Source organism: Sceloporus undulatus, chromosome 3 (genome assembly GCF_019175285.1).
Source record: "Sceloporus undulatus isolate JIND9_A2432 ecotype Alabama chromosome 3, SceUnd_v1.1, whole genome shotgun sequence".
Classification (NCBI taxonomy): Eukaryota; Metazoa; Chordata; class Lepidosauria; order Squamata; family Phrynosomatidae; genus Sceloporus; species Sceloporus undulatus.
This window is the reverse complement of record NC_056524.1, coordinates 11,749,185-11,776,076: the sequence shown is the minus strand read 5'-3', so window position 1 is coordinate 11,776,076 and position 26,892 is coordinate 11,749,185. Positions and strand designations below refer to the sequence as shown.

At 41.7% G+C, this 26,892-nt stretch overlaps 1 protein-coding gene across 1 annotated transcript in view; it reads left to right on the top strand.

The window, feature by feature from the left end:
* The window catches only part of LOC121925147 (disks large homolog 2-like), a 1,073,267-nt gene that overhangs the window by 865,898 nt on the left and 180,477 nt on the right, over positions 1-26,892 (top strand). Inside the window, exon 9 of the mRNA XM_042456961.1 lies at positions 17,507-17,560. Coding sequence (XP_042312895.1) covers positions 17,507-17,560 — 54 coding nt within the window. The remainder of the gene's footprint in view (positions 1-17,506; positions 17,561-26,892) is intronic.

The window sequence follows — 26,892 nt, the reverse complement described above, 5'->3', positions numbered from 1 at the left end:
TTTTTTGGGCTAGGTGGCCATGTTCTAGAATAATTTATTTCTAACGTTTCGCCTGCATCTGTGGCTGGCTGGAAATCCAGGTCCTAGAACAGCTTTTTACTTGGAAAGATGGACCCCTGGCCATTAATTTGTGTTTCACTGACATGCTTGATCACTGCAGAATTCTCCTGCTTTAGCCTTCTCTTGGTTCCTTGCTCTCTATTTTGGCGACATGTAAGAGTGACTTAATCTAATTCTCAAGTGTTAGGCCCAGATGACTCAAAATCAATTTGATGCTTTAATCTGGATCAACACAGTCCTTAATTCATTCTACTGAGTGGAGTACTGCCAACCTTTCTGATTAGGGCTTGCAAACTGGTAAACAAACTTTTCAGGCTCAATCGCTATCAAATGACTTCTGGAGTTCCCCAAAAGCTATGGAATGAGCTTTACAAGTAGGCATAGCAACCAAACATCTTAAGAGCTTTCAGTGTTGTCATAAGACCATTTAATTTTTTTGTAAAATAAATGAATATTTCAAAGCAAATGTTGATCCAGTCAAAGATAGTGCTGCTTAATCTTGACATTTGTGTCATGTTTTTTCTTGGCAGTTTTTATTTCAAGATGTGTGTAGTTCTATGATTTTTTACAAACAACAGTAGGGTCTGTGTCTACAAAACAGGGGTGGGTGGGCTGTAAGAGATGGAAGTGCCTGTTACACTGTTCCTGACATACATTTGCATAACCTGGGTTTTTCTACACCTTTTTTTAACACTGTGAAAGAGATATTCAACACTTCATTGCTCAACTATCCCCCTGCCTAGGGAAGGCAACATTTTTTTTTGCTGCAGGAGGGGAAGGCTTCTGCAGCTAGGAGAGGAAATTTGCTGTTATCCTCTTGAATCTCCAGTGATTTGTTGGAATCATTAGATGTAATTTGCTGGAGCATAATAGAAGGTTTGTAAGCAGGTTCTACCTTGGTACCTCCTATTCTCTCTGGGCAGAACATGTCTGATGCTTTAATGCTTCAGAGCTGCCATCCATGGTGGAGCAAATATGGAAACCTGTGGCCAGAACAATCCACCTAAGCTATGTAGGATATTTGTCCATATCTCTTGTTATACACAGGACAGTTTTTTATTTGAAAGACTGTCTGGCTCCATGGCTGCTGACACATTACAGAATTAATGCAGTTTGACACCACGTTAACTCCTGTGGCTCTATCCTATGAAATGCTGGGATTTGCAGTTTGTTGTGGCACCAGAGATCTCTGACAGAGAAGGTTAAGTATCTCACAGTACTGCAAATACCAGAATTCCATAGCATTGAGCCATGGCAGTTAAAGTGGTGTCAAACTGCACTAATTAATTTGCAGTGTAGATGTATCCCATGTCTAGTTTCTCTCTATGCCTATTGAAACTGGCCATTGATAAATTTTCTTTTAAAAAAACTTACATTAATATATGGAGAAGTCTAAGGGATCTAAAAAGTCCCCCACAACCTTAAACCATGGCATAACTCCCCAGCAATCTGAACACTCCATACTTTGAAACTGGGATCACAAATGCCTTTCAGTCCTCTCTTCAGAGGATATCTTTTTCTGTTTGAGCTGTTTGAGATCACTGGGAACTGTCCATGGTACTGATCATGACTTCCCTGAATCTACCCAGATTAAGGTCAAAATCGTGTTAGAGACTACAGTATGGTCTCCTCCTTCTTCACTGTGTTTAAACAGGGGCTGGATGACCATCTGTCTGGGGTGCTTTGATTGTGAGTTCCTGCATGGCAGTGGCTTGGATTAGATGGCCCTTGTGGTCTCTTCGAACTCTATGATTCTATGATAATGATGCTGGCATATAGTCACACTACACTAAAATATTTTGACATTAGAGTTCAGTATTAACCAGACAAATGACCAATCCTTGGCCAGCGGAAGCTGTGCTGTCCCCAAACCATCCCCAGCCTAAGGATGCTGGAAATGTTTTAGGATTATCCTCATCCTGACTTAATTTTGTGCTGCCATGGTGGCCGTTTCTCTGGTCTGGAGGAGGTTTGGTTCAGGCATAATGCAGATATCCCTTACTACACCTTTCCTCACACCCTTTTGGGCTCTTATCCATGTAGATTGTAGCCAGCAGACCATTTCTATTGATACAGCCCTCTGTTAGCAGATCTCTGAGATCACCCAGCATATGAGGCTCTAGGTAGCAGAAGAGGGTTAGAACAGGCTTACCCTCCAATAATAAACCCTTACAGCTGACACATCTTTGAGCTGAGACTTCACTCAGACCAAGGCATTGCCTTCTCTTGGCCTGTTGTGATTGACATTAACCTGATTAACTGTGCCCTGAATGACTTTACTCTAATCAGACTTGACTTGCCATAGAGATCTTATATTTGATTAGATACATTTGCAACATTTGACCTGATTCACAGTGACCAGCCTGACCCAGCCTAGTCAACTTTGGTTTACCTCCCACATATCCATCCAATGCCTTTTCCTTGCAAGCAAGAAAACAAAACAAAACAAAAAAAGATAATATTTTAATTAAATATTTTGGAATTTATTATGTTCCTCTACATTTGTACTTCTAGTTATGTGTTTGTCGCAAAACTTGTAACTTTGCATCCATTTTTATGAGCGTTGAGTCAAGAACTGTGTTGAAATAGTCACAGAGGATTGAATCCAATGGATAGAAGCATTCTGGTCCTTACATTAGTCTGTTTGGTACTGGGTCAGTTTGTATCAAGATTTGCAAAGGTAACATGTCTCAGACATCTTGATGAAATGTCAGTTTCACTATGGACATCCAACTCTGGTGGGGGACAAGGTGTCACCCAGGGCTGCATGCAGCTCTGAACCATTTTTCTGACCCGCAGAACCACCTAGGAATAAAAAAAAAATCAATTTCTTTGCCCCCCCCCCCCCAAATTCATGTAAGGGAAATGGGGGCCTTTTTCACCATATTTTAAACCCCTCCTGAGCCATTTCACACCCAGGAGACGCCTTTTAAAAAAACAGGCAGTGAAGTGGTAGTGACTTCTGCTTATATCCTGTTGCTTAAAAAAGCCCTCTTGTTGGATTATGGGTTGTTGTTATTATTATTATTATTATTATTATTATTATTATTATTTCTGACCCACTTCTCCTCAAACCTAGAAACAGGGTGCCACATAGATTAAAAAAACAGAAAAACGTGTATACACATAAGTTAAAACACATAAACAAAGGACACATTAAAATCATCCAACATAAAATTAAAAACATACCAATTTAAAATTTTAAGTTTAAAATTGACTGGGTAGGCCTCTCAGAAGAGACTGGTCTTTAATGCTGTTTTAAATTCAAACAGCATGTTCAGCTGTTGAATCTCTCCTGGCAGGTCATTCAGAGGGACCTAAAAACATGGCATAATGCATCCCATATTCCTTAGATAGTGTGAGCGGAGGCATATGGGAACAATAGTTAGTGAGTATGTGGCCTTCCAAGGTCTCTGGGACAGGAGGTAATAGTCCATAAATGTGTTTCATAGAATCATAAAGTTGGAAGAGACCACTAGGGCCATCCAGTCCAACCCCCTTCCATGCAGGAAATCTCAATCAAAGCATCCCCAACAGATGGCCATCCAGCCTCTGCTTAAAGACCTCCAAAGAAGGAGACTCCACTACACTCCAAGGAAGTTTGTTCCTTTGACAAACAGCCCTTACTCTCAGGAAGTTCTTCCTAATGTTGAGGTGGAATCTCTTTTCCTGTAGTTTGCATCCGTTGTTCCGGGTCCTAGTCTCTGGAGCAGCAGAAAACAAGCTTGCTCCCTCCTCAATATGAACAGCCCTTCAAGTAAATGTAAACAGGGCTATCTATCACCTCTTAACCTTCTCTTCTCCAGGCTAAACATCCCCAGCTCCCTAAGCCATTCCTCATAGGGGATGGTTTCCAAACCCTTCCCCATTTTAGTCACCCTCCTTTGAACACGCTCCAGTTTCTCCACATCCTTTTTGAATTATGGTGCCCAGAACTGGACACAGTATTCCAGGTGGGACCATCCCATCTTCAAGATATCTCATTATGCATATGCAAATATTCCAAAATCTAAAAAAACCCTCTGAAATCCCAAATACTTCTGGTCCCAAGCATTTCAAATAAGGGAGGCTCAACCTATATAACTGTATTTTTCTGTATTCCATTACTTTCAGATTGCACGTCCACAGCTATGTAACTGTACATGTACACCTGAGGCTTGAATATTAAACCCCATCAATGTCTCTATACAGAATGTTTGTAATCCATAAAAGCTGAGGTTAAAATAAATCAGGCTTAAAGGTGTTATAAGACCTCTTTTCTCTGCTCATCAAATGACTTTGCATGATTGCACCTAATGTCTGTTAGTGCTGTGCCTTAATCTCAGTGAGTAGGTTCACTGAAGCATTAGTCAAATGGTGGGTCCATCCATGAGTAAATCCATTGTTTCACTAATTATTATTTTAAAAATTTAATAATTTAAATTTTGCTAGCTTGTGTCACAAATATTACCATTATGCTCAATGACATACTGGGATTATGATTTATGAGTAATATTAGCACAAAAGCCATTACTAAGGATTCTGTATGATGTGTTAAGGAAGGAAGTCAGTGGGTGTGTGTGTATGTGATACCAACCCTAGTAATGCCACTGTATTGGATTGCAACTCCCAGCAGCCCTAACCAATGTTAGAGAATCATGCAGTCCCACATCTGGAAGGAAACACTTACCAGCCCCTGGAAGAGAGAAAATTGCAGATGATTAAATGCATTTCCCCAAAACTCTCTTTTTGTTTTCTTCATTTTTTAAAAAAATTCAGGTTCAAGAAATTGTTTTGGAGACATTGCATCCCCCCCCCCTTTGTCATATATTAATTCATGGCTTCTCACATAGTGAGGATGATACTCATAACAGTCACAGAATTCAGTTTTGCCTGTATTTGCAGTTACAAATGTTAACTCCCTCTGGATTATATATGAAGTTATTTTCCCTCCATCCTGTTGAAGCATGAAGGCTTTTCTCTTTAAAAATGTAGAACCAAAGCACCAAAAAATCTCTCAGAGAGCTCTGATTCATACTGGTACTGTTGCCTTTTATTTCAGATGGCTAAAATGTTTTCCACTTTTCACTTTACTGTAATCTCTTCGATTCATAAAACCCACGATTCTGCTACATTAAAATAATAAAACATGTCTATATATATGTCCTCTAAATCAGTGCTGAGGAAAAACATTTAAACACAAACAAATCAATTTGGGTTCAAACTGGGTGGGGTTTTTTGTTTATTTCTTTAAATCAGGGTTTGTTTTTGTTTGTTTTTGCAGTAATGTCAATACATCAATACAGGACTAAATCAGAAAATTAAGTAGTAAACTAAAGTGAGGAGGTTATGGCCACTAGATTAAAGTTTGATTGTTCTTCAGGGCTGCATGCACACTGCAGAAATAATCCAGTCTGACATCATTTTAACTACCATGACTCAATGCTATGCAATCTAGGATTTGTACTTTTGTGAGACTCATACAATGTTATCCTTATCCTTCCAAGGCCAACCCTCCCTTTTAATGAATATCTTTTAACATTTCATACTCATTTGCTTCAGCCACAAAAAAATAAAATAAAATACAGCACAAATGTGTGAGGGGATAATTAGCTTGCAAGGCATCTATACTCTCTTTGAGGATAGAAAAGGGCATGTGAGTGGGATGTCTTCTCCCACCTTCCATCTTCCATCAGATGTCCTTTGCAAAGCAGCTTAGCACATTCAAACTCCATTTAGTTTGGGCAGAAAGTCTCTGGAAGACGTGGGAAAGCTGTAAGTATACCAAGCTGAATGTGAGTTAGAAGCGTGGGCACTTTAGGTCAGGTAAATCCCTATTGCAATTAATCAAACACTGCATTTCTGCCAAAGAGCAAGCCCTGAAGGCAGCCAATAATCAAATGCCCATTAAAATCGGAATCTCAATTAAATCATCGCACGCAAAAACAAATGAGTTTTAAAACACAGCAATACAATACAACAACCTAAATCAGAGGAGGGGACTGCAATTCCCATCCCAACCTAACTAGCATAGTCAGTTGTGAATCATAATGGACAATGCAGTTTATCAACATCGGGAAGGTTGCACTGTTCCCATTAGGGTTGCCAGTTGTGGATTGTCCCAAGCCCTGGGGCTTCTGGGGCAAAACCTGAGACTGTGGCTCGTTACAGACGGGCCTAATAGTATGGACTGGGTCCGTACTAGGATTAGAAAGGGGTGTCAGTTCTTGACGCCCCTAAACCTAGTACGAACCCAGTCCGTACAAAATGGCGGTGCCCGTTCTACACGGGGGCCACCATTACGACGTCACCACTGTGCCGCCTCCAAATGAGGCGGCATGGACGTGATGTTGTCGCGCCGTGCAAGGGCGCCCTTTACGCAGCATGAGAAGGAACTCCAAAACGGAGCTCCTTCTGAGGTTTGTGTCCCTGGCGCAGCCTTTAGATGGCTGCACCAGGGATGCAAGGGAGAAAGGGGCCACCGGGTGTCCTTGGGGCATGAAGCCCCAAGGACACCCCTTTCCAGACCGTGGGGAAGCTGCCTTTTGCTGCTTCCCTGCAGCCTGGAAAGCGGCGGATTGGGGCCTCGGAGGCTGCCGTTGTGGCAGCTGAGGCCCCGATACAGTGGGGAAAGGGCCGCTTACAGGCCGCCCCAAACGGGCGGTCTGTAATGCACCTAAAGGACCATCCCAGTGATTTTGTTAAGTACTGCACTAAGTACCAACCACAATGCATTAAGTACCAACCACAATGTCTTGTAGTTTGTCATTCAAACACACAAAATATCTTACCCTGTTTGGAAATTAAAGCAGACATCAGCTATAAGGTGAAATGGGGGGGGGGGGGTGTTGTTACTTCTCACATGTTAGGGAGACAGGATGAGAAATATTTAATCTACCCTATCAGCTTCTAGAGAGAGCCAGTATGGTGTAGTGGTTTGTGTGTTGGAGTAGGAATCAGCGGGACCAGGATTTGAATCCATCTTTGGCCTTGGAAACCTACTGGATGACCTTGGGCAAGTCACACACTCTCAGGCTCCGATAAAGGGAATGGCAACAGCCCTCTCCAAAAATTCTGCCATGAAAACATGGGTAGATTAAATACTTCCTTTAGAGTATTTTGGCCAGCTCATACATGAAGTATCTGCATGCAGAACATCTCTTATTTGAAAACTAACATGTTAATAGAGCCAGTGTGATGTAGTGGTTTGAGAATTGGCCTAGGGCTCTGGAGACCAGGATTTGAATCACCACTCAACCATGAAAACCTACTGGATGGCCTTGGCCAAATCACATACTCTCAGCCTCAGAGGATGTCAATGGCAACCCCCCTCTGAAGAAACTTGCCAAGGAAACCCATGACAGGGCTGCCTTAGGGTCAGCCTAAGTCAGAAATGACTTGAAAGCACACAGCAACAACAGAACATGTTAATACTAGAGAGAAGTGGGTCACTTGATCTTCCTATAAAGAGGTACAGAGGAGCCTCCCATGAAAGCCAAGGAGTGACCACATTGTTCTGTGAACAGATCACGGGTGGTTCAGATGCAATTGGAGGCTGCATCAATAAAAGTATAGTGTCTAGATCAAGAGAAGTAATAGTGCCACTGTATTCTGCTCTGGTCAGGCCCCACCTGGAATATTGTGTCCAGTTCTGGGCACCACAATTCAAAAAGGACATTGAGAAACTGGAGCTTGTCCAAAGGAGGGCAACTAAAATGGTGAAAGGTCTGGAAACCTTGCCCTATAACGAACGACTCAGGGAGCTGGGGATGTTTAGCCTGGAGAAGAGAAGGTTAAGAGGTGATATGATAGCCCTGTTTAAATATTTGAAAGGATGACACATTGAGGAGGGAGCAAGGTTGTTTTCTGCTGCTCCAGAGAACAGGACCCGGAACAATGGATGCAAGCTACAGGAAAAGAGATTCCACCTCAACCTTAGGAAGAACTTCCTGACAGTAAGGGCTGTTCGACAGTGGAACACACTCCTTCGGAGTGTAGTGGAGTCTCCTTCCTTGGAGGTCTTTAAGCAGAGGCTAGATGACCATCTATTGGGGATGCTTTGATTGGATTTCCTGCATGGCAGGGGGTTGGACTGGATGGCCCGTGCGGTCTCTTCTAACTCTATGATTCTATGATTCTAGAGTGATGCTCGAAGTGATCACTAGTAAGGAGAGTCCCACCCGTGAATACAGCTCTGTGTGATCTGTGCATATAACGTGATAAATTGTGCTGGTACATATATTAGTTTCAATTAGTCAAGAATGTCACAACATTTATAGCTATTTTCTAACACTTTATTTCAAAATATTGACAAGTAAATTGCTGCTGTTCTTAAATAAATAAGAAAGAGGAATACTGGACGCATGGTAGGCACTGATGCTTTAATGAGATTTAAGCAATCCTTGTTTGCTGTGCATTAATCAGAAGGATCCTTCTGTGTAATGCACCATTTTATTGCCATAACACCATCACAGGTTTGATGAGGAATAAAACAAGCGCTGAATAGAATGTTTGCCCATTACTGATAGATCACTTTAATGGAGTTCTGTCAGATGCAGAACTGATGATGATTTTATATTCTTATGGTGAAATATTTGGTATATCAGATTAAATGTTGGGGCATGGATTGTACAATTGGGAAACCCATATTTAATTAAAATTTCAGATCTTGATTAAAGATTCTCAAGCATTGTCATACAGTTGGTCCTCTGTATCAACAGATTCTGGAACCCCCCACCTCCCCGCAGATACCAAAAAACTGCTCTTATTTCAACAGTGCTCATAGCCCCCCATCAGCTTGTGTTTACCTACACATCTATGCATAGAATCATAGCATCCTAGAGTTGGAACAGACCACAAGGGTCATCCAACCCAACCCCCTGCCATCCAGGAATACAAAATCTAAGCACCCCTGAGAAATGGCTATCTGTTCTTTGCTTGAAAACCTTCAGAGAAGGAGACTCCACCACACTCCGAGGGAATGCATTCCACTGTTAAACAGCTCGTACCATCAGGAGGTTCTTTCTAATGTTGAGGTGAAAATCTCTTTTCCTGCAGTTTGTTCCATGTCCTATTCTGTGGCAAAAAACAAGCTTGCTCCATCCTCAACATGACATCTCTTCAAATATTTAAACACAGCTATCACAGCACCTCTTAATCATCTCTTCTCCAGGCTAAACATCACCAGCTCCCTAAGCTGTTCCTCATAGCGTATGGTCTCCAGACCTTTCACCATTTTGGTCACCCTCCTCTGGACATGCTCCAGCTTGTCAGTGTAGATCAGAGCTGGATGAAGTGTGGCCCTGGGACCACATCTCACCTGTATGGGTGGTTTTGCAGCTCTGAATTTCCCCAAACTCCCCAAGCTACTTCCCCAGATTCCCCAAGCTCCTTTTTTTTTCTAGCCAAAAAGGAGGGCAAATTGCCTTTCCCACAAACCTCAATAGCATTCACCATTTATATATGTTACTCTGCATTGTTTAACATTTAAAACCAGGAATGGCTAGTGGAGTGTCCCATGGACTCTTTACAATTGCCTGCCACTGGTGTAAATTCACTGAATATGAAATACCTACATCCCAGCCGCAATGAGTGTTAGTACCTCAACGGAAGATATACCTATTTTATTTCTTAACTGTCCTTTGCATCTTGCCTAGTAACTCATGTTCTCTTAGTGGAATATTATTTAACAATCACAGTTTAAACCCTCAGAATTAACCCAAGCGAAACATATGTTTCCGGGCGGGCTATGGGGTTGAGACTGCCATGGTCACCTTAGTCGATGATCTCCGTCTGGGCATGTACAGGGGTAGCGTGTCCCTGTTAGTGCTCTTGGACATCTCTGCGGCCTTCAATACCATCAACCATGATATCCTTCTGGATCGCCTGGGAGAGTTGGGCATCGGGGGCACTGCCTTGTAGTGGTTCCGTTCCTACCTCTTAGGTAGATTCCAGATGGTGGAGCTGGGGGACTGTCGCTCCGATAAGAGGGCCCTTACATCTGGGGTCCCTCAGGGAGCGATTTTGTCCCCTATGCTATTCAACATTTACATGAAGCCGCTGGGAGAGATCATCCGGAGACACGGGGCGCGGTGTTATCAGTACGCTGATGACACCCAAATAGTCTTCTTTGTGTCTCCAACTGATGCAGTGACTAGGGAGGGCATCTCTCCGCTCAATGCCTGTCTGGAGTCGGTAATGGGCTGGATGAGGGAAAATAGACTCAGCCTGAATCCAGAGAAAGCGGAAGTACTTGTGATAGGCTCCCCCGGACCTGGGAAGGAAATTTTGTCCACGCTTCCCGTGAAGGACACAGTTCGCAGTCTGGAGGTGCTTCTGGACTCGTCGCTTCACCTGACTCCTCAGGTGGATGCGACAGTCAGAGGTGCCTGTTATCAGCTTCGGCTGATATGCCAGTTGTGACCCTACCTGGGCCGGGGGGACCTTGAAAGAGTGGTACATGCACTGGTAACCTCTCGACTCGATTTCTGTAATGCGCTCTACATGGGGCAACCCTTGTACCAAACTCGGAAGCTACAGTTGGTCCAGAATATGGCAGCAAAGCTGGTCACTGGTAGCTCCAGGGCCAGCCACATAACACCTATATTGAAAGATCTGCATTGGCTGCCAATTTGCTTCCGGGCACAATACAAGGTGTTGGTTTTTACCTATAAAGCCCTAAATGGCTTGGGCCCAGAGTACTTGGAGGACCGCCTCTCCCCATATAATCTGCCCCGCACTCTCAGGTCAGGTGGGAGACAACTTTTGAGAGTTCCCAATGTGAGATATGCGGTGTCTGCGCATAGGGCTTTCTCTGCTTCGGCCCCGCAGACTTGGAACTCTCTCCCTGACGAGCTCCGCTCGGCCCCCTCCCTGGAGTCTTTTAGGAAAAACCTCAAGACTTACCTCTTTCATCAAGCTTTCCCCCACGTGTCCTAATGCCATCCTTCTCCTTGTGTATTGTGTGTATTGTAATGGTTGGAACTGCTTCCATTGTGTTTTTACTGGTTTTAATTATTAGGATTGAATGATGGATTTTATAATTTTGTATTGTATTGTTTTAATATGGGGGGACTCTGATTGTGTAATTTTGTATTTTTATTATTCTATAAGCCGCCGTGATCGAAGGAATGGCGGTATATAAATAAAATCTCATTCATTCATTCATTCATTCATATGTGGAAGATATATTTCCCAAATTGAAATTCAAGGTACACAACACATTTGTTCACAATCTGCAGCAGCTCTTGTTTGACATTTACGCTGTCCTTTGGTGGATCAAATGCAGGCTTGCTGCTCTAACATGTATATGAATCATTTCTGATTTCAAGCTGCTACCAAGAAATGTCAGGAAAAGGAGAAATCTGGTTGGTAACTGTATGTTATCTGTTGAGGAGAACTTCTCCCTGAGGCACCATGTAGATGCCACTGAGGATGTCTCTTCCTGTCTAGATACATGTTTATCTTTATTGCTGGGGAATATTGTAAACCATGGATTTGTAATATTTTTTTCATGGAATTATAAAGCTCTTAGAAACCTCAAGGGCCATCCAATCCAACCCCCTGCCGTTCAGGAATACACAATCAAAGCATTCCTGATAGATGGCCAACCAAAGAAGGATACCTCACCATAATCCAAGGCAGCATATTTCACAGTCGAAAAGCTTTTACCATCAAGAAGGTCTTCCTAATGTTTAGGTGGAATCTCTTTTCCTGTAGTTTGAATCCATTTCTCTGTGTCCTAGTCTCTGGATCAGCAGAAAACAATCTTGCTCCTTCTTCTATATGACATCCTTTCAAATATTTAAACATGGCTCTCATGTCACCGCTCAACCTTCTCTTTTCCAGGCTAAACATACCCAGCTTACTAAGCTGCTTCTTATAGGACATGGTTTCCATGGTTTCAACATGTTGGTCACCCTCCTCTGGACACACATAAAGGAATGCCAAAAGGAAGATATTTTACAAAATGTAAAGGGGAAAAGAGGAGAAAGCCAGCTGCTTTACAAACAGCAAAGGCTGAAGCACATTGAGCTGTATCGTTATTTAGGTGTATGCGTCTGGGCTGCCAAAAGCAGAATTTCCCATCCCTTCAGGCTCTTCACCCTTCCCAAAGACCAGAGAATTGCGGAAGCATCTGGTCATGGAATGGGTCTCTTTCTACTTTTTAGTGGTAACTGTCCCTCTGCTCCCCAATACCAAATCCAACACTTTTCAGTGGGCGAGAGAAGATTGGATGGGCTTCCATGGCTTTTCTTTCGTGTACTTTTCTTAGGAGCATGTTTTAAAAGCTTTATTTCTAAATGCCCAACTGATATTTTTGGTAGGTTTAATTGGCTCTTTACTGTAATTCGTTTTAAACAGTTGACCTTATTTCACAGTTTAACTATATTATTTCATTTAGTCTTATGATGAACCACCTGGAGTCCATTATTGAAAGAGTGTCAAAATATAAATCCATGAATAAATATGAAATATAGGTTGAGTCTCCCACATCTGAAATGCTTGGGGCCAGAGGTGTTTTGGATTCTGGATTTTTTCCCTTTTGGAATATTTGCCTATACACATGTAATGTATTTGAGATGGGATCCAAGTGTAAACATGAATTTCATTTATGTTTCATATACACCATATGTACACAGCCTGAAGGTAATTTTATATGTACATAACATTTTAAATAATTTTGTGCATGAAACCAAGTTTGTGCACATTAAACCATCAGAAAGCAAAGATGATACCTATATGGACAATTCTGGAGCATTTTAGATTTTGGAATTGTGGATAAGGCAGACTCAAACTGTAGTTTTTCTGTTGTGCTTTAATTCAGTCTTGAGGCTATTAAAACTTTATGCATAGGGAGAGACATAGCTGATTTTATTGGGGATATATTCAATCATACTGTCTATTTTCTGCATCAGATCTAACTTTTTTTTAAAAAAATTCTCCTCATTTTTTCATTCATTTTAATATGCAATTTTTTCTACATCTTCCCCACCCTTATATGGGAAGCCAAAATGGTGTATTTGTTTGAGGGCTGAACTAGGACTCTTGGAGATCAGGGTTCAAATTGCCACCCAGCCACAGAAACCCATTTGGTGGCCTTGGACAAGTCATACCCCCTCAGCCTTAGAGGAAGGCAGTGTCAAAGCTCCTCAAAAATGTTGCCAGGAAAACCCTATGATAGGGTTGCCACGTAAGTCAAAGTAATGTAAAAACAACACACACACCCCTACACATTTCAATTCAGTATTGCTTAACAGGCACACTTTCATGTGCAAGGTGTTTGTGCTGAGAGATGCACTTCAGAATCTGAAGACATATGTAACCCAAATTATATTTATGCTTCAGTGTGCACATTGGCCCAGGATGGAAGTACAGATTGTGTGTGTTGTGTGCCTTCAAGTTATTTCCAATTCATGGTGACCCTACCATGGGGTTTTCTTGGCAAGATTTGTTCATTTGCCATTGCCTTCCATTGTTCTGTCATTGCTCTTTCCTGGGGCCAGTGTTATTCAACATCTTTATCAATGACCTGGATGATAGAATTGGGAGCATACATATCAAATTTTCAGATGACACCAAATTAGGAGGAATAGCTAATAGCCCAGAGGACAGGATCAAAATTCAAAATGACCTGAATAGACTAGAAAACTGGGGCAAAGCTAACAAAATGAAATTCAACACGGAGAAATGTAAGGTATTGCACTTAGGGCAGAAAAATAAAATGCACAGATATAGGATGGGGGACACCTGGCTGAATGAGACTACATGTGAAAGGGACCTAGGAGTCCAAGTCCAAGTAGACCACAAGTTGAACATGAGTGAACAGTGCGATGCGGCAGCTAAAAAGGCCAATGCAATTTTAGGCTGCATCAATAAAAGTATAGTGTCTAGATCAAGGGAAGTAATAGTCCCACTCTATTCTGCTTTGGTCAGGCCCCACCTGGAATATTGTGTCCAGTTCTGGACACCACAATTCAAAAAGGACATTGAGAAACTGGAGCATGTCCAAAGGAGGGCGACTAAAATGGTGAAAGGTCTGGAAACCATTCCCTATGAGGAACGACTCAGGGAGCTGGGTATGTTTAGCCTGGAGAAAAGAAGGTTAAGAGGTGATATGATAGCCCTGTTTAAATATTTGAAGGAATGTCATATTGAGGAGGGAGCAAGCTTATTTTCTGCTGCTCCAGAGAACAGAACCCGGAACAATGGATGCAAGCTCCAGGAAAAGAGATTCCACCTCAACATTAGGAAGAACTTCTTGACAGTAAGGGCTGTTCGACAGTGGAACAAACTCCCTCAGAGTGTAGTGGAGTCTCCTTCCTTAGAGGTCTTCAAACAGAGGTTGGATGGCCATCTGTCGGGGATGCTTTGATTGTGATTTTCTGAATGGCAGGGGGTTGAACTGGATGGCCCCTGTGGTCTCTTCCAACTCTACGATTCTATTATTCTATGATTCTATGAGGCTGAGAGCATGTGACTTGCCCATGATCACCCAGTGGGGTTCATGGCTGAGCCCTTGAACCTTGGTGTCTAGGGTCATAGTCCAACACTCAAACCATTACACCATGCTCCATAGCACAGATTAGGTTGGTTCATTTAAAAAATACCGAGCAACCAGAATTCCCATTGCCTTCATCCTTAGTCATTCAACACACAGTTTACTATTTGGCACATTACACCTACTGATTTTAATTTTGCATGCTGACCTGCAATAACAAAAGAGGCTGGTGCACCCCCACCCACCCCCGTTGTCTTTCACTGAAAGAGCACACACCTTCCACCCCTCCCCCTTTTTTTCATTTAAATTGGGCATTGGCCTGTTATTGAACCCAAACTCCCTGTCTCTGATCATTTACTGCAGTGTTACAGAAGCTGACATGTCCAGTGCTTATCTGGGGGCTACACACTGTTTTGTACTTGGAGACCAACATCAGAGTACAGAGCACGTGTACATTGCCCCCATTGTGAATGCTACACTGCTTGCAGCTATACATCCCATGCATGTTTATTTCCATTGTAAAAAAAAAAAAGAGGGGGGGAGTTCCCCTGTCCAACTACTGATGAAAGGATTTTTAAAATTAAGGAAAGTGCATTTGATGGAGATGCATGCCATTGATAGGGGGCAAGGATAAATAGTAGTGGTTGGGGTTTTTTAAAAAGCAAAATGCCAGCAGATTTCTCTGATTGTTGCTCTCAAGTCCATCTCAAAAGCCAAAAGCTATTAGTATCCCACTTTTAAAAAGGTTGCAGAGGCAAGTTTTGTCCCAGGGTTGGGATTCCAATCTGTCACTGTGACTGTCAGCTGCCTTATCTGCAAGGCAGGAAAACATCCCAGCTACAAGCCTTTGCTTCCTATTAAATTTGTGACAGAGAAAAAGGATGAGCCTGAAGGAAGAGAGTCTTTAGTCAGGTTACAGAGGTAATAAGGATGCTGGATTACATGGGTATTGCTATGGGAGAGAGCAAAATGAGGGCATGGCCCTCCTCCAAGAATTCTGCTCCAATGAAATTTTCCCAAATTTCCAGCACTGCAAAGAATAAGATACTGAAAACCATTCACATATAAAACACTAATCCTGTCTTTGCATTCCTTTAGTATCCCCCCCCCTCCTCCTCCTCCTCCTCCTCCTCTTCTTCTTCTTCTTCTTCTTCTTCTTCTTCTTCTTCTTCTTCTTCTTCTTCCATTTTTAGATGCATAAACTATATTTCTAAATGCTTAACTGAAGTTTTAAATTACAAGTTTCTTCAGAGGGGGTTTACCAATGCCATCCTCTGAGGCTGAGAGAGTGTGACTTGTGCAAGGTCACCTGTGGTTTTACATGACCGAGCGGGGATTAGAACCCTGGTCTCCAGAGTCCTAGTTGAATTCATGGTGGGCAGAAATCTTATTTGGGAGGCAATGCCCTCATTTTACTCCCTTACACCTTCAGTCAATAAGAAGCAAAGAAAAAAACGGCTTCAAACACAGGTGGAAACACTGACCAGGAGAAGAAATTAAGATGAGGAATGAAATATGTAATTAAATGAAATGGAAAACACAACAGTAAATAAGAGTGCACTGAGCATGGTCTCAGCCAGCTTGGTTTTTCTGCAAGGCAAGATGCTGTACTTTAAAGATTATCTAGACTATCAATAATTGCTATCTTAGATCGAGTTGACACATTTCAGCTCCCCTAATTTTCCACATCATGCACATTGTTGGCTAATTGTGCAAATCATATGGCAGTCTAGGAAGGGGTTAAGCAGTCACAGCCTTCACTTCTTCCCTACTCCAAATCATCTGAGCTGCTGACTTTAGGTAGCCAATTTCTTGAACATGTTCTGGGTACATCCGTTCTGTACAGCAATGGAGGGTCCCATGTCATGGCAGCAGTGGATCTGCTACAGACTTTAACACAGATTTTAAAGTAGCTATTCAAGGTGCTCAACCCTAGCCTCAAAACAGATTCAGAAGCTTTCCTCAATCTACGGGCATGGAGATGCTGATCATCACTACTTCATAGTTCAATGGGTTTTAATAATCTGTTGTGTTGCTTTACAATATATATATACATTGTCTTTTAATGACTTTTAATATTTTAACTTTATAAATTGTTTGAGTTTCTTTTAAATAACGTTTATGTTTATTATTCTGTTGAAGTTTTGAGTAATTTTTAAATCTGCATTGTTTTCCAATATGTTGCAAGTGATCTTAAGTCTTGTTATTGGGAGAATGAGGTCAATGACTAAAATAATACACTATAATACAATTACTACAGTTGATACATTTTGAATGCTATTCCTCCATCCGATGGAATCCTGGGAATTATAGCTTGGTGTGGTAACTTTGAATTCTCTAGAAGGCTTCCCTGAACAACAGCACTCTAGAGATCTGGGATTTGTAGTTTGGCATGATGACTTTGAATTCTCTAGAGGGCCTCCTTGAATGACAGCACTCTGGAGCTTTCTAACAGAAAATTCTAAATACCTCTCTAAACTACAAAGCCCATGATTCCAGTGCCTGTACTTCAGCCACTCGCTCACAAACCATAAGGTTGTGAGTTCAATACCAGCCAGAGGCTCTGGTCAACTTAGCCTGGCATCCTTCCGTAGGTCACTAAAATGAACACTCAGCTTGTTGGGGGCAATTACCTTACACTTTGTAAACTGCTTAGTACCCTCAGTAAGCGGTATAGAAATGTACCTGCTATTGCTATTGCTAAAGTACTATCATCCTAATACACCCGTGCATTCACCATTGATGGTGTGACAAGTTACCGTAGTTATATATTGGCTGCACAATGTATTGAATACAGTACTGTATCACCACAGCAGAACTTGGAAAGTGACATGTAAAATACATTGTGTTTCACTGTTTATCCAGTATCAGGCTTCTTGAATCCCATTGTGGAAGAAAGACAGGATGTAAATCCAATAAATAACATAACATAACATAATCTTATGTTCTCCTTTTTTCCCTTTCTAGGCCAGCCCCGCTCCTATAATCGTCAACACTGATACCTTGGACACTATTCCCTATGTAAGTTGGAAGAATTTCAATTCCCCCCCCCCCTTTCATTGACACTTTTGGGAAAGTGGGATTTTTCTGGTCTGCTTGTTTGCATGGTTATGTTAATGCTAGCATCAGTGTCAAATGGTTAGTAATTCATTTGAGACTAAGCATTTAGCATTTAACAGAATGGTTCGCCAGAACTGACTGTGTTCAAATCCTTCCCCTTAGGATTCAGAGACATAGTCCTTTTAGTATGTAATATCAGTATGCAAAAGGATCTTGTAGCACTTTTGAGACTAACTGTGCAAAAGAAATTGTAAGCATAAGCTTTTATATGCTGGATCCGCATTGCTGAAATCATCCAACTGGACACCACTGTAACTGCCATGGCTCAGTGCTATGGAATCCTGGGATTTGTAGTTTGTTGTGATGCCAACGCTCTCTGACAATAAAGGCTAAATAGCTCACAAAACTGCACAACAAATTCCCAGAATTCCATTACATTTAAAGCGGTGTCAACCTGCATTATTTCTGCAGTGCAGATCCTCTCGTAGACATGGTCTACTTCCTTAGGTTCATGCTTGTTTCTTCCTCCAGCATCTGAGGAAGTTGATCTAGTTCATGAAAGTTTATGTTACTCATAACTCTGTCACATAGTTAGATTCAAAGGTGCTACAAGCTCCCTTCTCCTAAGCGAATTCTGCCTAAGATTGTTTTAAAAAAAAATAATCCCATAAAGCCTGAAATAACATACAGACAGTTTTGTGCCGAGTGAGCCCTTCTGGGGAGAGCTTTCCAGAATTGAGATGTCTCTACTGAGAAAGACCTCTCCACTTTCTGCTGTGCTACACTGAACATAAAAGAATAGCTTGGAAACTTTGGTTAAGATCCTAGAATCATAGGATCATAGAATGCTACAGTTGGAAGAGACCACAGAGGCCACCCAGTCCATTCCATATGAGGAAATTTCCCCAAAATAAAAATTCTGCTTCTTCCAATGAAATGTTCCCTCCATACCCAAGTTTATAACACTGTAGTAACTTGAAGTTTGGTTGAGCATTTAGAAATACAGCTTCAGCATCCAAAGAAAAGAAACAGGCCGAGTGACCAAGAAAATGCAAACACAGCAGAGTTTGGGATGTGAACAGTTTGTAATATCTCACTCTTTCTGATGCTAGACATTTGGCTAATGATGTAAATTTTCATAGGGGGGGCTCTGATTTAGGGAGGGCAGTGCCCTCATTTTGCCTCCCGTCACCCCTCCCCATAGCTATCCACTTGGTAATGAGATGGAGCATCAGTTTTAACCAGAGTTTGGAAAGGTTACTTTACAATTCCCAGATTCCAGCCTGTCCACTGGTTTCAACAAGCAATCAAGAAAGGTATAGTGAGCCCTTAGTATTCATTGGGGTTTGGTTCCAGGACCCCATAGTTACCTAAATCTATGGACACTCAAATCCCATTAAATACAATAGCATAGTAAAATCAAGGTATGCTTTTGGAATTTATATTTGTTTTTATTATTTTCAACCCATGGATGGTGAATCCATGGATAAAAAAATCCATGGGTACACAGGGTTGCCTTATACATCTTTCTCTGTACCATCACCATCACCCCACACACATACTCCTACGCATACAAGGAAAACCCAAATCCTTTGAGGGTATGAATGCTGTAAATGGAAAATTAATTACATTGCTTCTGTTGAAAAATGCCAGAAATCCATCACTGCTATGTGATGGATAAATGTAGGATGTCTGGAAGGATGGTGTGTTAGTTTTGAATGGAGGAGGAGGAGGAAGAAAAAATACTGTGGCCAGGAACCTACACTGGAGATGCATGCCATAAAGCTCTGTATGTGTACTTACACATTAATTCTGCTATGCTATTGTGTGACTGAACCAAGACACTGCATGAGCATCCAAATGCACAGCCAAATGAGCAAATTCACAAGCATGCAGAATGCACAAATGTTACATCCACAATGTGCCATGCATATCAATACACATATGCATTTATGCATAGTGTGTAAGTTTTTGCACAGATGGCATCTCATGTGCAATTCACTTTCTGCAGCCTTGAGCAGAATGCATCAGTCAAAAATGTACATCTGCTTCCATAGGGAAACTTAATACATGCATAAAACACCTACAGGATTCCAGTCTTTGCCATATATCAGCCATGCACTTAGCTACTCAAGTTCTGAGCAAAAGCCCATCAATAGCAGTAGAAGCTTTTGAGCTGAGCATACTAAATCAATTTTGTAAACATCTTGATGAAATATGGCCAGCAGCTTTGTAAAGGGCAGTTGCAGTTGAGGATATATTTAGCCTAGAGAAAACTAAATTAAGGTGCCACATTCTGACAGTTAACAAAATACCTTGGAAAGGTAAGGAGAAACAGTTGTTCATCCTATCCACTGGTGTTTAGAGGCCAACAGAGGCATTAAGGATGGATGAAGCCTCTAGAAGTAATTCAGCTCAGATGTTCTGTACTCCTAGGTTAGAAAAGATTTCATCAGAACGTAGATTTCTTCAGATAGAATTGGAACAACCTAAGTCATTTTTCTGCCTGAGGTATAGAACAATATCATAGAATCATAGAGCTGGAAGAGCCCACAAGGGCCATCCAATCCAACCCCTGCCATGTGGAAATACATAATCAAGCACTCCCAATATATGGCCATCAAACCTCTGTTTAAAAACCTCCAGAGAAGGAGACTCCACCACACTCAAAGGCAGTGATATTTTCCATCGTTGATGCTCTTACCATCAGGAAGTTCTTCCTAAAGTTTAGGTGATTTTTTTTCATGTAGTCTGAATCATTTGCTCCATGTCCTAGTCTCTAGAGCAGCAGAAAATAAGCTTGTCCATCTTTAATATGACATCCCTTCAAATGTTTAAACATAGCTCTGTCACCTATTAACCTTCTCTTTTTACAGTCTAACCAGGGGTAGGCAACCTTTTTGAGCGGGGGCCGGGTTGCGTCCCTCAGACAACTGGGGGGCCGAAGCCAAAAAATAAATAATTAAACAATTTTTAAAATATTAAATAAATAAATAAATAAACCGGGACAAATGTAGGACAAAAATTTCAAATGGAGGACACTTTTAAAAAATGGAGGACACGCAAAAATTTTTGCTGATTTTTTTAAAAAAATGTTAATATAAATGCATGTTTCGGAGGCTTCTATAGACAATTGCCCCCCTTGCCTGCTGCTTGCCCCCCTTGCCTGCCGCTTGCCCCCCCTTGCCCTCCTCCTCCTGATAGGCCAAAGGCCCCATGCCCTCACGCGAGAGGCCAAAGGCTCCGGCGGCAATCAGCGGCAGGACCGGGCTGGGGCCGGTCCCAAGGCCTTGCCGGGCCGCATCCGGCCCACAGGCCGCAGGTTGCCTACCCCTGGTCTAAACATACCCAGTTCTCTAAGTCACCCCTCATAGATCATGGTTTCCAGACTTTTTACCATTTTGGTTGGCCACCTCCTCCTCCGTTCCATGTATAGAAGCTAAAGAACTCACAGTACCAATACCAGTAAAGGGCAAGGTCCCTGCATCACACACAAGGAATAAAGGCCAGTGGAAATGTTCAGCTGAGTCCTCCAAGAGCAGGGAATGACCAGAGACTCAGGATGTACAGTTGGGAAAGTGTTCCTCTGCCCCACAGGATCTAACTGTGAGGACGTTTTCTCCCTCTGCCTAATAGTAAAGCTCAGTAGAATTCTAACAGAAGAATGTAGGCTCCTAGTGCAACGTTACTCAAAATGGTGGTCCATAGACTGGTGCTAGTCCAAAAGCTACTGGCTACATTCTTGGCCCTGGTAAGTTTCCAGGGATGTGAGGGAAACAGTTATAGCCAATGGGCACAAATATAGTATTGATCTCTGGCATTTTGGGGGGGGGGGGGCGGTAATTGCTAATCCCTCACCTTAGATGAATTGAGAAGCACAACCCTAGATGATACGATATACACTGAGACATTATGGTTGCATGGTGCAAATCTCTGCATCTAGAATTACACATAGTTTGTGCTACACAAACCTGTGTCAAACTGTAATGCTGTGCAACTAAAGGTACTGTCAGAACCTGGGACATTCTGTCATAAGATTGTTGCTGTGGTTGTAATATATAGCATGTTTAATGTTTTTGCTACATAAGTGAATTGTATGAATATTATATGTTTATTAGGAAATGATGAGAGTGATGGGAGATATAGTACTAATAGAAATAATTGGTTTTGCCTTGTGGCCTGACACAGGAATGTGCAGATATGTGGAGGAGGAAACCCCATCAGAATCTGTTGGTGGGAAACCCACAGAAAGATGCCCCAAAGTTTCAGTAAAAAAGCATGTTTTCAGCTTGGCACTGGAATGAAACAAACATATGTTTGGAAGGGCCTTCCATAAGCAGGAGGATGTAACAGAGAAGACCCTGTCCCTTGTCCTCCTGCTGGTGGGACACAGAAGTGGACCCTTCTAGCAGATATCATTCCTCACGGAGGCATAGAGAGAGAAGGAGGCACTCCTTCAAATATCAAAATCTCATGCCATTTTGGGCTTTGAATGTCATCAACCGTATTGCCATTCAAATTCATAAAAATAAAAGTGCTGAGGGTAATTAATCCTTTTGTCCCCATTTGCAGTTTTTTCAATTTCCCCCTTCCTTACTGCTATTCTGTGCCTTGCATGGTTTCAGCCATGCATCAGGATGAAATGTCACATTTAGATCCCCAAAGGGAGAGAGCTTGGGAATAGATAACAGCAGAGAATAGAAGGATAAGGCATTAACTGCCTTCCTCTTTCCCCGCTTGCAGTTTTCATGCCCAAAAGTGGATTCATTCACCTAAACCTAAACTTGGGCCTTTGGGAAATACTTTGATGCTTAATTTTAGTTCACTCCCAAGTTTAAGTCCTGATGCAAATCTCTTACTTTTGTTCTTAACCTTGGCCAGTCAGAAATAAAACTTTGGCTATTTGAAAGCCTGCTTTGAAACTTCGGTAGCTGTTTGACATTGAGTAACGTCTATGAATCATTTCACTTCTGTGCCATCTCATCTTCCCAGCCAATTGTGTTCGCCCTTGAAAGGGTGAAAAGACAGACCCCCTTTCATGTTATAGGCAATGCTTTATAATGGAGGACTGTCACCAATCATGAAAGAACCAGTTAATTAGCCTCCTTTCTAGGTTCTGTGACTTGACTAACTTTCACTTGCTGAGCTGAAGTTGTAAGAATTCATTTGATGAGGAAGTTGAATGGCACAAAATGAATTGCGTTTTGGTGGCTGAAGTGCAATTAAAGGTTGTACAAACTTCCCAATCTCCATGGTCTTCCTTGTTTTAATTCATTATTATGTAGCCCTTAGTTAAATGAGTGCCTCAAATTTATTTTACACATGCTTTGGTCATCCATTGCAAAATAAATTTTGTACGAGATTCCCTCACTTTCCAGCAGAGACTTCACATTGTGCTAGTATAGCATAAATCTGCACTAACAGTGATAGTGAGGGATGGGACAAGTGTGGTCCCTGGAGCTGCCATATTTGGAGATGGGGCAGTCCTCCAAAATTCTTTGGAAGCCCAATGTGGCTCCCTAAACCCAAACAGTTGTCTCTCCTGTGCAAAATGGAAGCATCCAAAGGTAAAACCTTTGTTTTTTATGTTTCTTACACTTTGAAAGGTGTATACAACATTTCTTAATGGTAGAAGAGTGGGGAAGGGGTGGTGATCCACATATATGAAAACTCTAGAAGTGGTGCTATATGGAAGAAGAAAATATGGATACTTTTCTCTCCCTTTGTGAAATTTTATTCCACCCTTAGTTGCCAACTGTACCAATGAAATCTGGATTGCAGCTTCTATTCTCATCTCATGTTTGGCATAATAGAAAGATTCACTGGCCATAGTGCATGGGGACAAATGAAAGACACCTGACATCCAGTTTAAATTGTAATTGACTCTCAGTCAAAAAAGGCATGTCCCTCATCACAACCAGTCAGAGAAACTGATCTCTCTATGGGTAGCACAGATTAACTTTGTCTCGTGAATACTTGATCCAATAATTTTCTGCAGAAGATTGGCTTGATTGGAAGGTAAAACCTGATCCCACGCAGGCCAAGTAAGGTAGTTTGATTGCTTTATGGAAATAGCTCAGAAGGGGAAACGAGTGTAAATTGTTTGGTTATATACTCTCCCTGATACCAGAGGATTAACAGCTTTAATTCTGAATGTTTCCCAACAGCAAAGCTTTGAACTCTACAGTTTTGTAACAGCTTCTCTTCAGGAATAACAGTAATCATCCTTTTGGGCTTCTGACAATCTCTTGCCTCCGTGCTTGGAAAGTGAAGTTTTTTATGCCACTGCATAAAATATGTACAGTGGTCTAAAGGTTAAAAATCATATCCAACAGCCTAAGGAGGAAATAAAACACCACTGATATACCTGAAAACAGCAGACACAGTGCAACAACGGATGGCTTTTTAAAATAACATCCTGCCTGATAGAAAGAGCCAAAGCTTTTAAAATCTTTGGATAATTTTTAGGCCTTTTTGGTCATCCTGATAAAGGCTTTTCCACAATAATTGGTTTTGGAATTTGTCATAGAGCCAAGAAAGATTTCTGTGTTCATTTTATTTGAGAATTTGTTACTGTATTTCAAAAATGGTGTTTATTGTCTTTCATTTCTGTCTCCAGCATGGTGGATAGTTAGAGAAATGCATTCGATTCAGGACAAGGGTGTGATCAAGAGACCTGCTCAGATCTTGCAAGCTCAAGCCATGATTCTCTTAACTGAGTCTATCCATCTGGAATGTGGTCTTCTTCCTTTCTTACTGCCTTCTAACTATCCAAGCATTACTGTCTTTTCAAATGAGTCAAGTCTTCTCATGATATGTCCAAAGTATGATAATCTCAGCTAAGTAATCTTGGCTTCTAGGGAGAAGTCAGGTTTGATGTCCTTTCTTGTACAGAAAATATTGTCTTCTGCACAAAACAACAACATATGAGTCCAGGGTACATCTCAACAGGGTTTCTCAACACTGGGGAAACATGATTTTTGAGTATTTTTCAAATAGTTCTGAAGATTTTCCCCCCATCTCTACTAAGGGGAGGGTATTCCACAACCAGCTATCACAGCAGAGAAGGCCCTACAAATGTGCCTGCTTAAATTGTGCCATTCCACAATGGGAAACGTGTAATGCTTGCCTTTGCAAATGAATTGTGGTCCTGACAAATAGATATGCACCATCCAAGAATGTACAACTCATCTGAGATGGTTATATTTGCAGAACTTAATTTATGCAAGTGTGAACTGAATATGCATGTGCAATGGCCAAAGAAAGTACAACCACTTGCATAAGGGAAATTATATGCTTCTTGTCTTTCCTCCTAAGTCCACCCTTCAACACTCCTTTTCTGTCTCTGTGGACAACATTTCTATTCAACCAGTCCAGCAAGCCCGCAGTCTTGGTCTTATCTTTGATTCTTCTCTGTCGTGTATCCCTCAGATCCAGACCACCACCAAGGCTTGTAGATTCTCTTTATACAATATTGCCAAAACCTGACCATATCTTTCCACCTCTACTGCCAAGATCCTGGTCCATGCCCTAGTGGTCTCACAATTTGATTACTGTAACATCCTCTTGGCTGGGCTTCCTCTTTCTCACCTCCGTCCTTTAATTTCTGTCCAGCATTCAGCTGTACGCATTATCACATCTGCCCACCGCTCTGACCATATCTCTCCTTTGCTGGCATCCCTTCACTGGCTCCCCCTCCCTTTCCGCATTCAGTATAAGCTCCTGCTGTCGACATTTAAAGCCCTCCATCGGCTGGCCCCTCTACTTATCAGACCTTATTTCTCCTCACCTTCCCACCAGGGCCCTCCGTTCTGGTAGTCAAGGTCTGCTGTCCCAGCCCAGGATTTCCTCTGCCCCATCCCAGATTCGCCCCTTTTCACTCACTGCCCTTCACTCCTGGAACCTTCTTCCCCCGCGAGCAAGAGCCATCACTTCTTTAACCAGCTTCAAAATGGAGTTGAAGACCATCCTGTTCAGAGAAGCGTTCCCAGACATTGCATAATTGTCACTTGCTATTTGATATTCTTTTGTTGTCTGTTTTATTGAATCATTTCCTATATTGCTATGTATTTTATATGTATTATCCTACTATCGAGGCCCCTTCCCCTCCACCACTCCCTTCTCCTTCTGTGTCGTGTCTTTTTAGATTGTAAGCCTGAGGGCAGGGAACTGTCCAGTTAAAAATATTGTATGTACAGCGCTGTGTAAATTTACAGTGCTTAATAAATAAAGGTTAATAATGATAATAATAATAGAAAACCAACCAGATTTCAGACTTGCACAACAGGAAATCAGCAAAAGAAGCAGAGTGGGTAAGGGGGAAAGGGAGCACACAACTCCAAGCTATGGTTTCAGGGGCCAAAATCATGATTTGATCATTAAGATACCAGCCACAGATGCTGGCAAAATGTCAGGAATAAACTCTTTTAGAACATGGCCACATAGCCTGAAAAACCCACAAAAACTATAGGTTAGTGTTACTCAAAAGAACACTTGTAGGGAAATATACAGCTTTTCCACACTGCTGAAATAAAGCAATTTGACACCACTTTAATTGTCATGGCTCTATCCTGTGGAATCCTGGGGTTTGTCTTTTGGTGAGGTATTTAGCTTGGTCAATGAGAGAGAGATATCAGGATTCTGTAGGAGAGAATGGTGTCAAACTGCTTTATTTCTGCAGTGTGGATATACTCATAGAGGCTTCAATGCAGTTGCTAGCCCGAACTAAAGTAGACTTACTGAATTAATGGAATTTACATAAATGTTGGCTTCCTGTTCATTGTATTCTACTCTAGTTGGGACTAAGCTACTCAATGTAGGCCAGAGAATTCAGTTGATGGAGGGGGGGGGGGGGGGATGTGAACAGTTGTCAAGAGAGTAACATGTAAGATGTTGACTGGTTCAGCATAATATGCTTAGCCATATGCTAGTCTTCCCTGAGGTCTGAAGTTAAGGAACAGACTGGAATACAAACATTTATGAAAATGTCCAGTAAATAACTTATACTGTAACAGAAATTTCAGGAAACTTAGATTTCTAGGATTAGCAGATCAATAGGATCGGCAAGAGGACCTAGTAATTGAAAATCCATAAGTTTATTTCCAGTTGTCGACAAAGGAAAACATTGAACTCAGTGGAATTCAAGTTCCAAAAGCTGAGGCCCCGAACAAGACAAAATGGCTCTTTTTATATTATTCAAGACAAAGAAGCTTCTTCAATACACCTGATTGGCTAATTACAATTTAAACATATAGAATTCTTACAATCAGAACAGAAATACATGCATACATTAA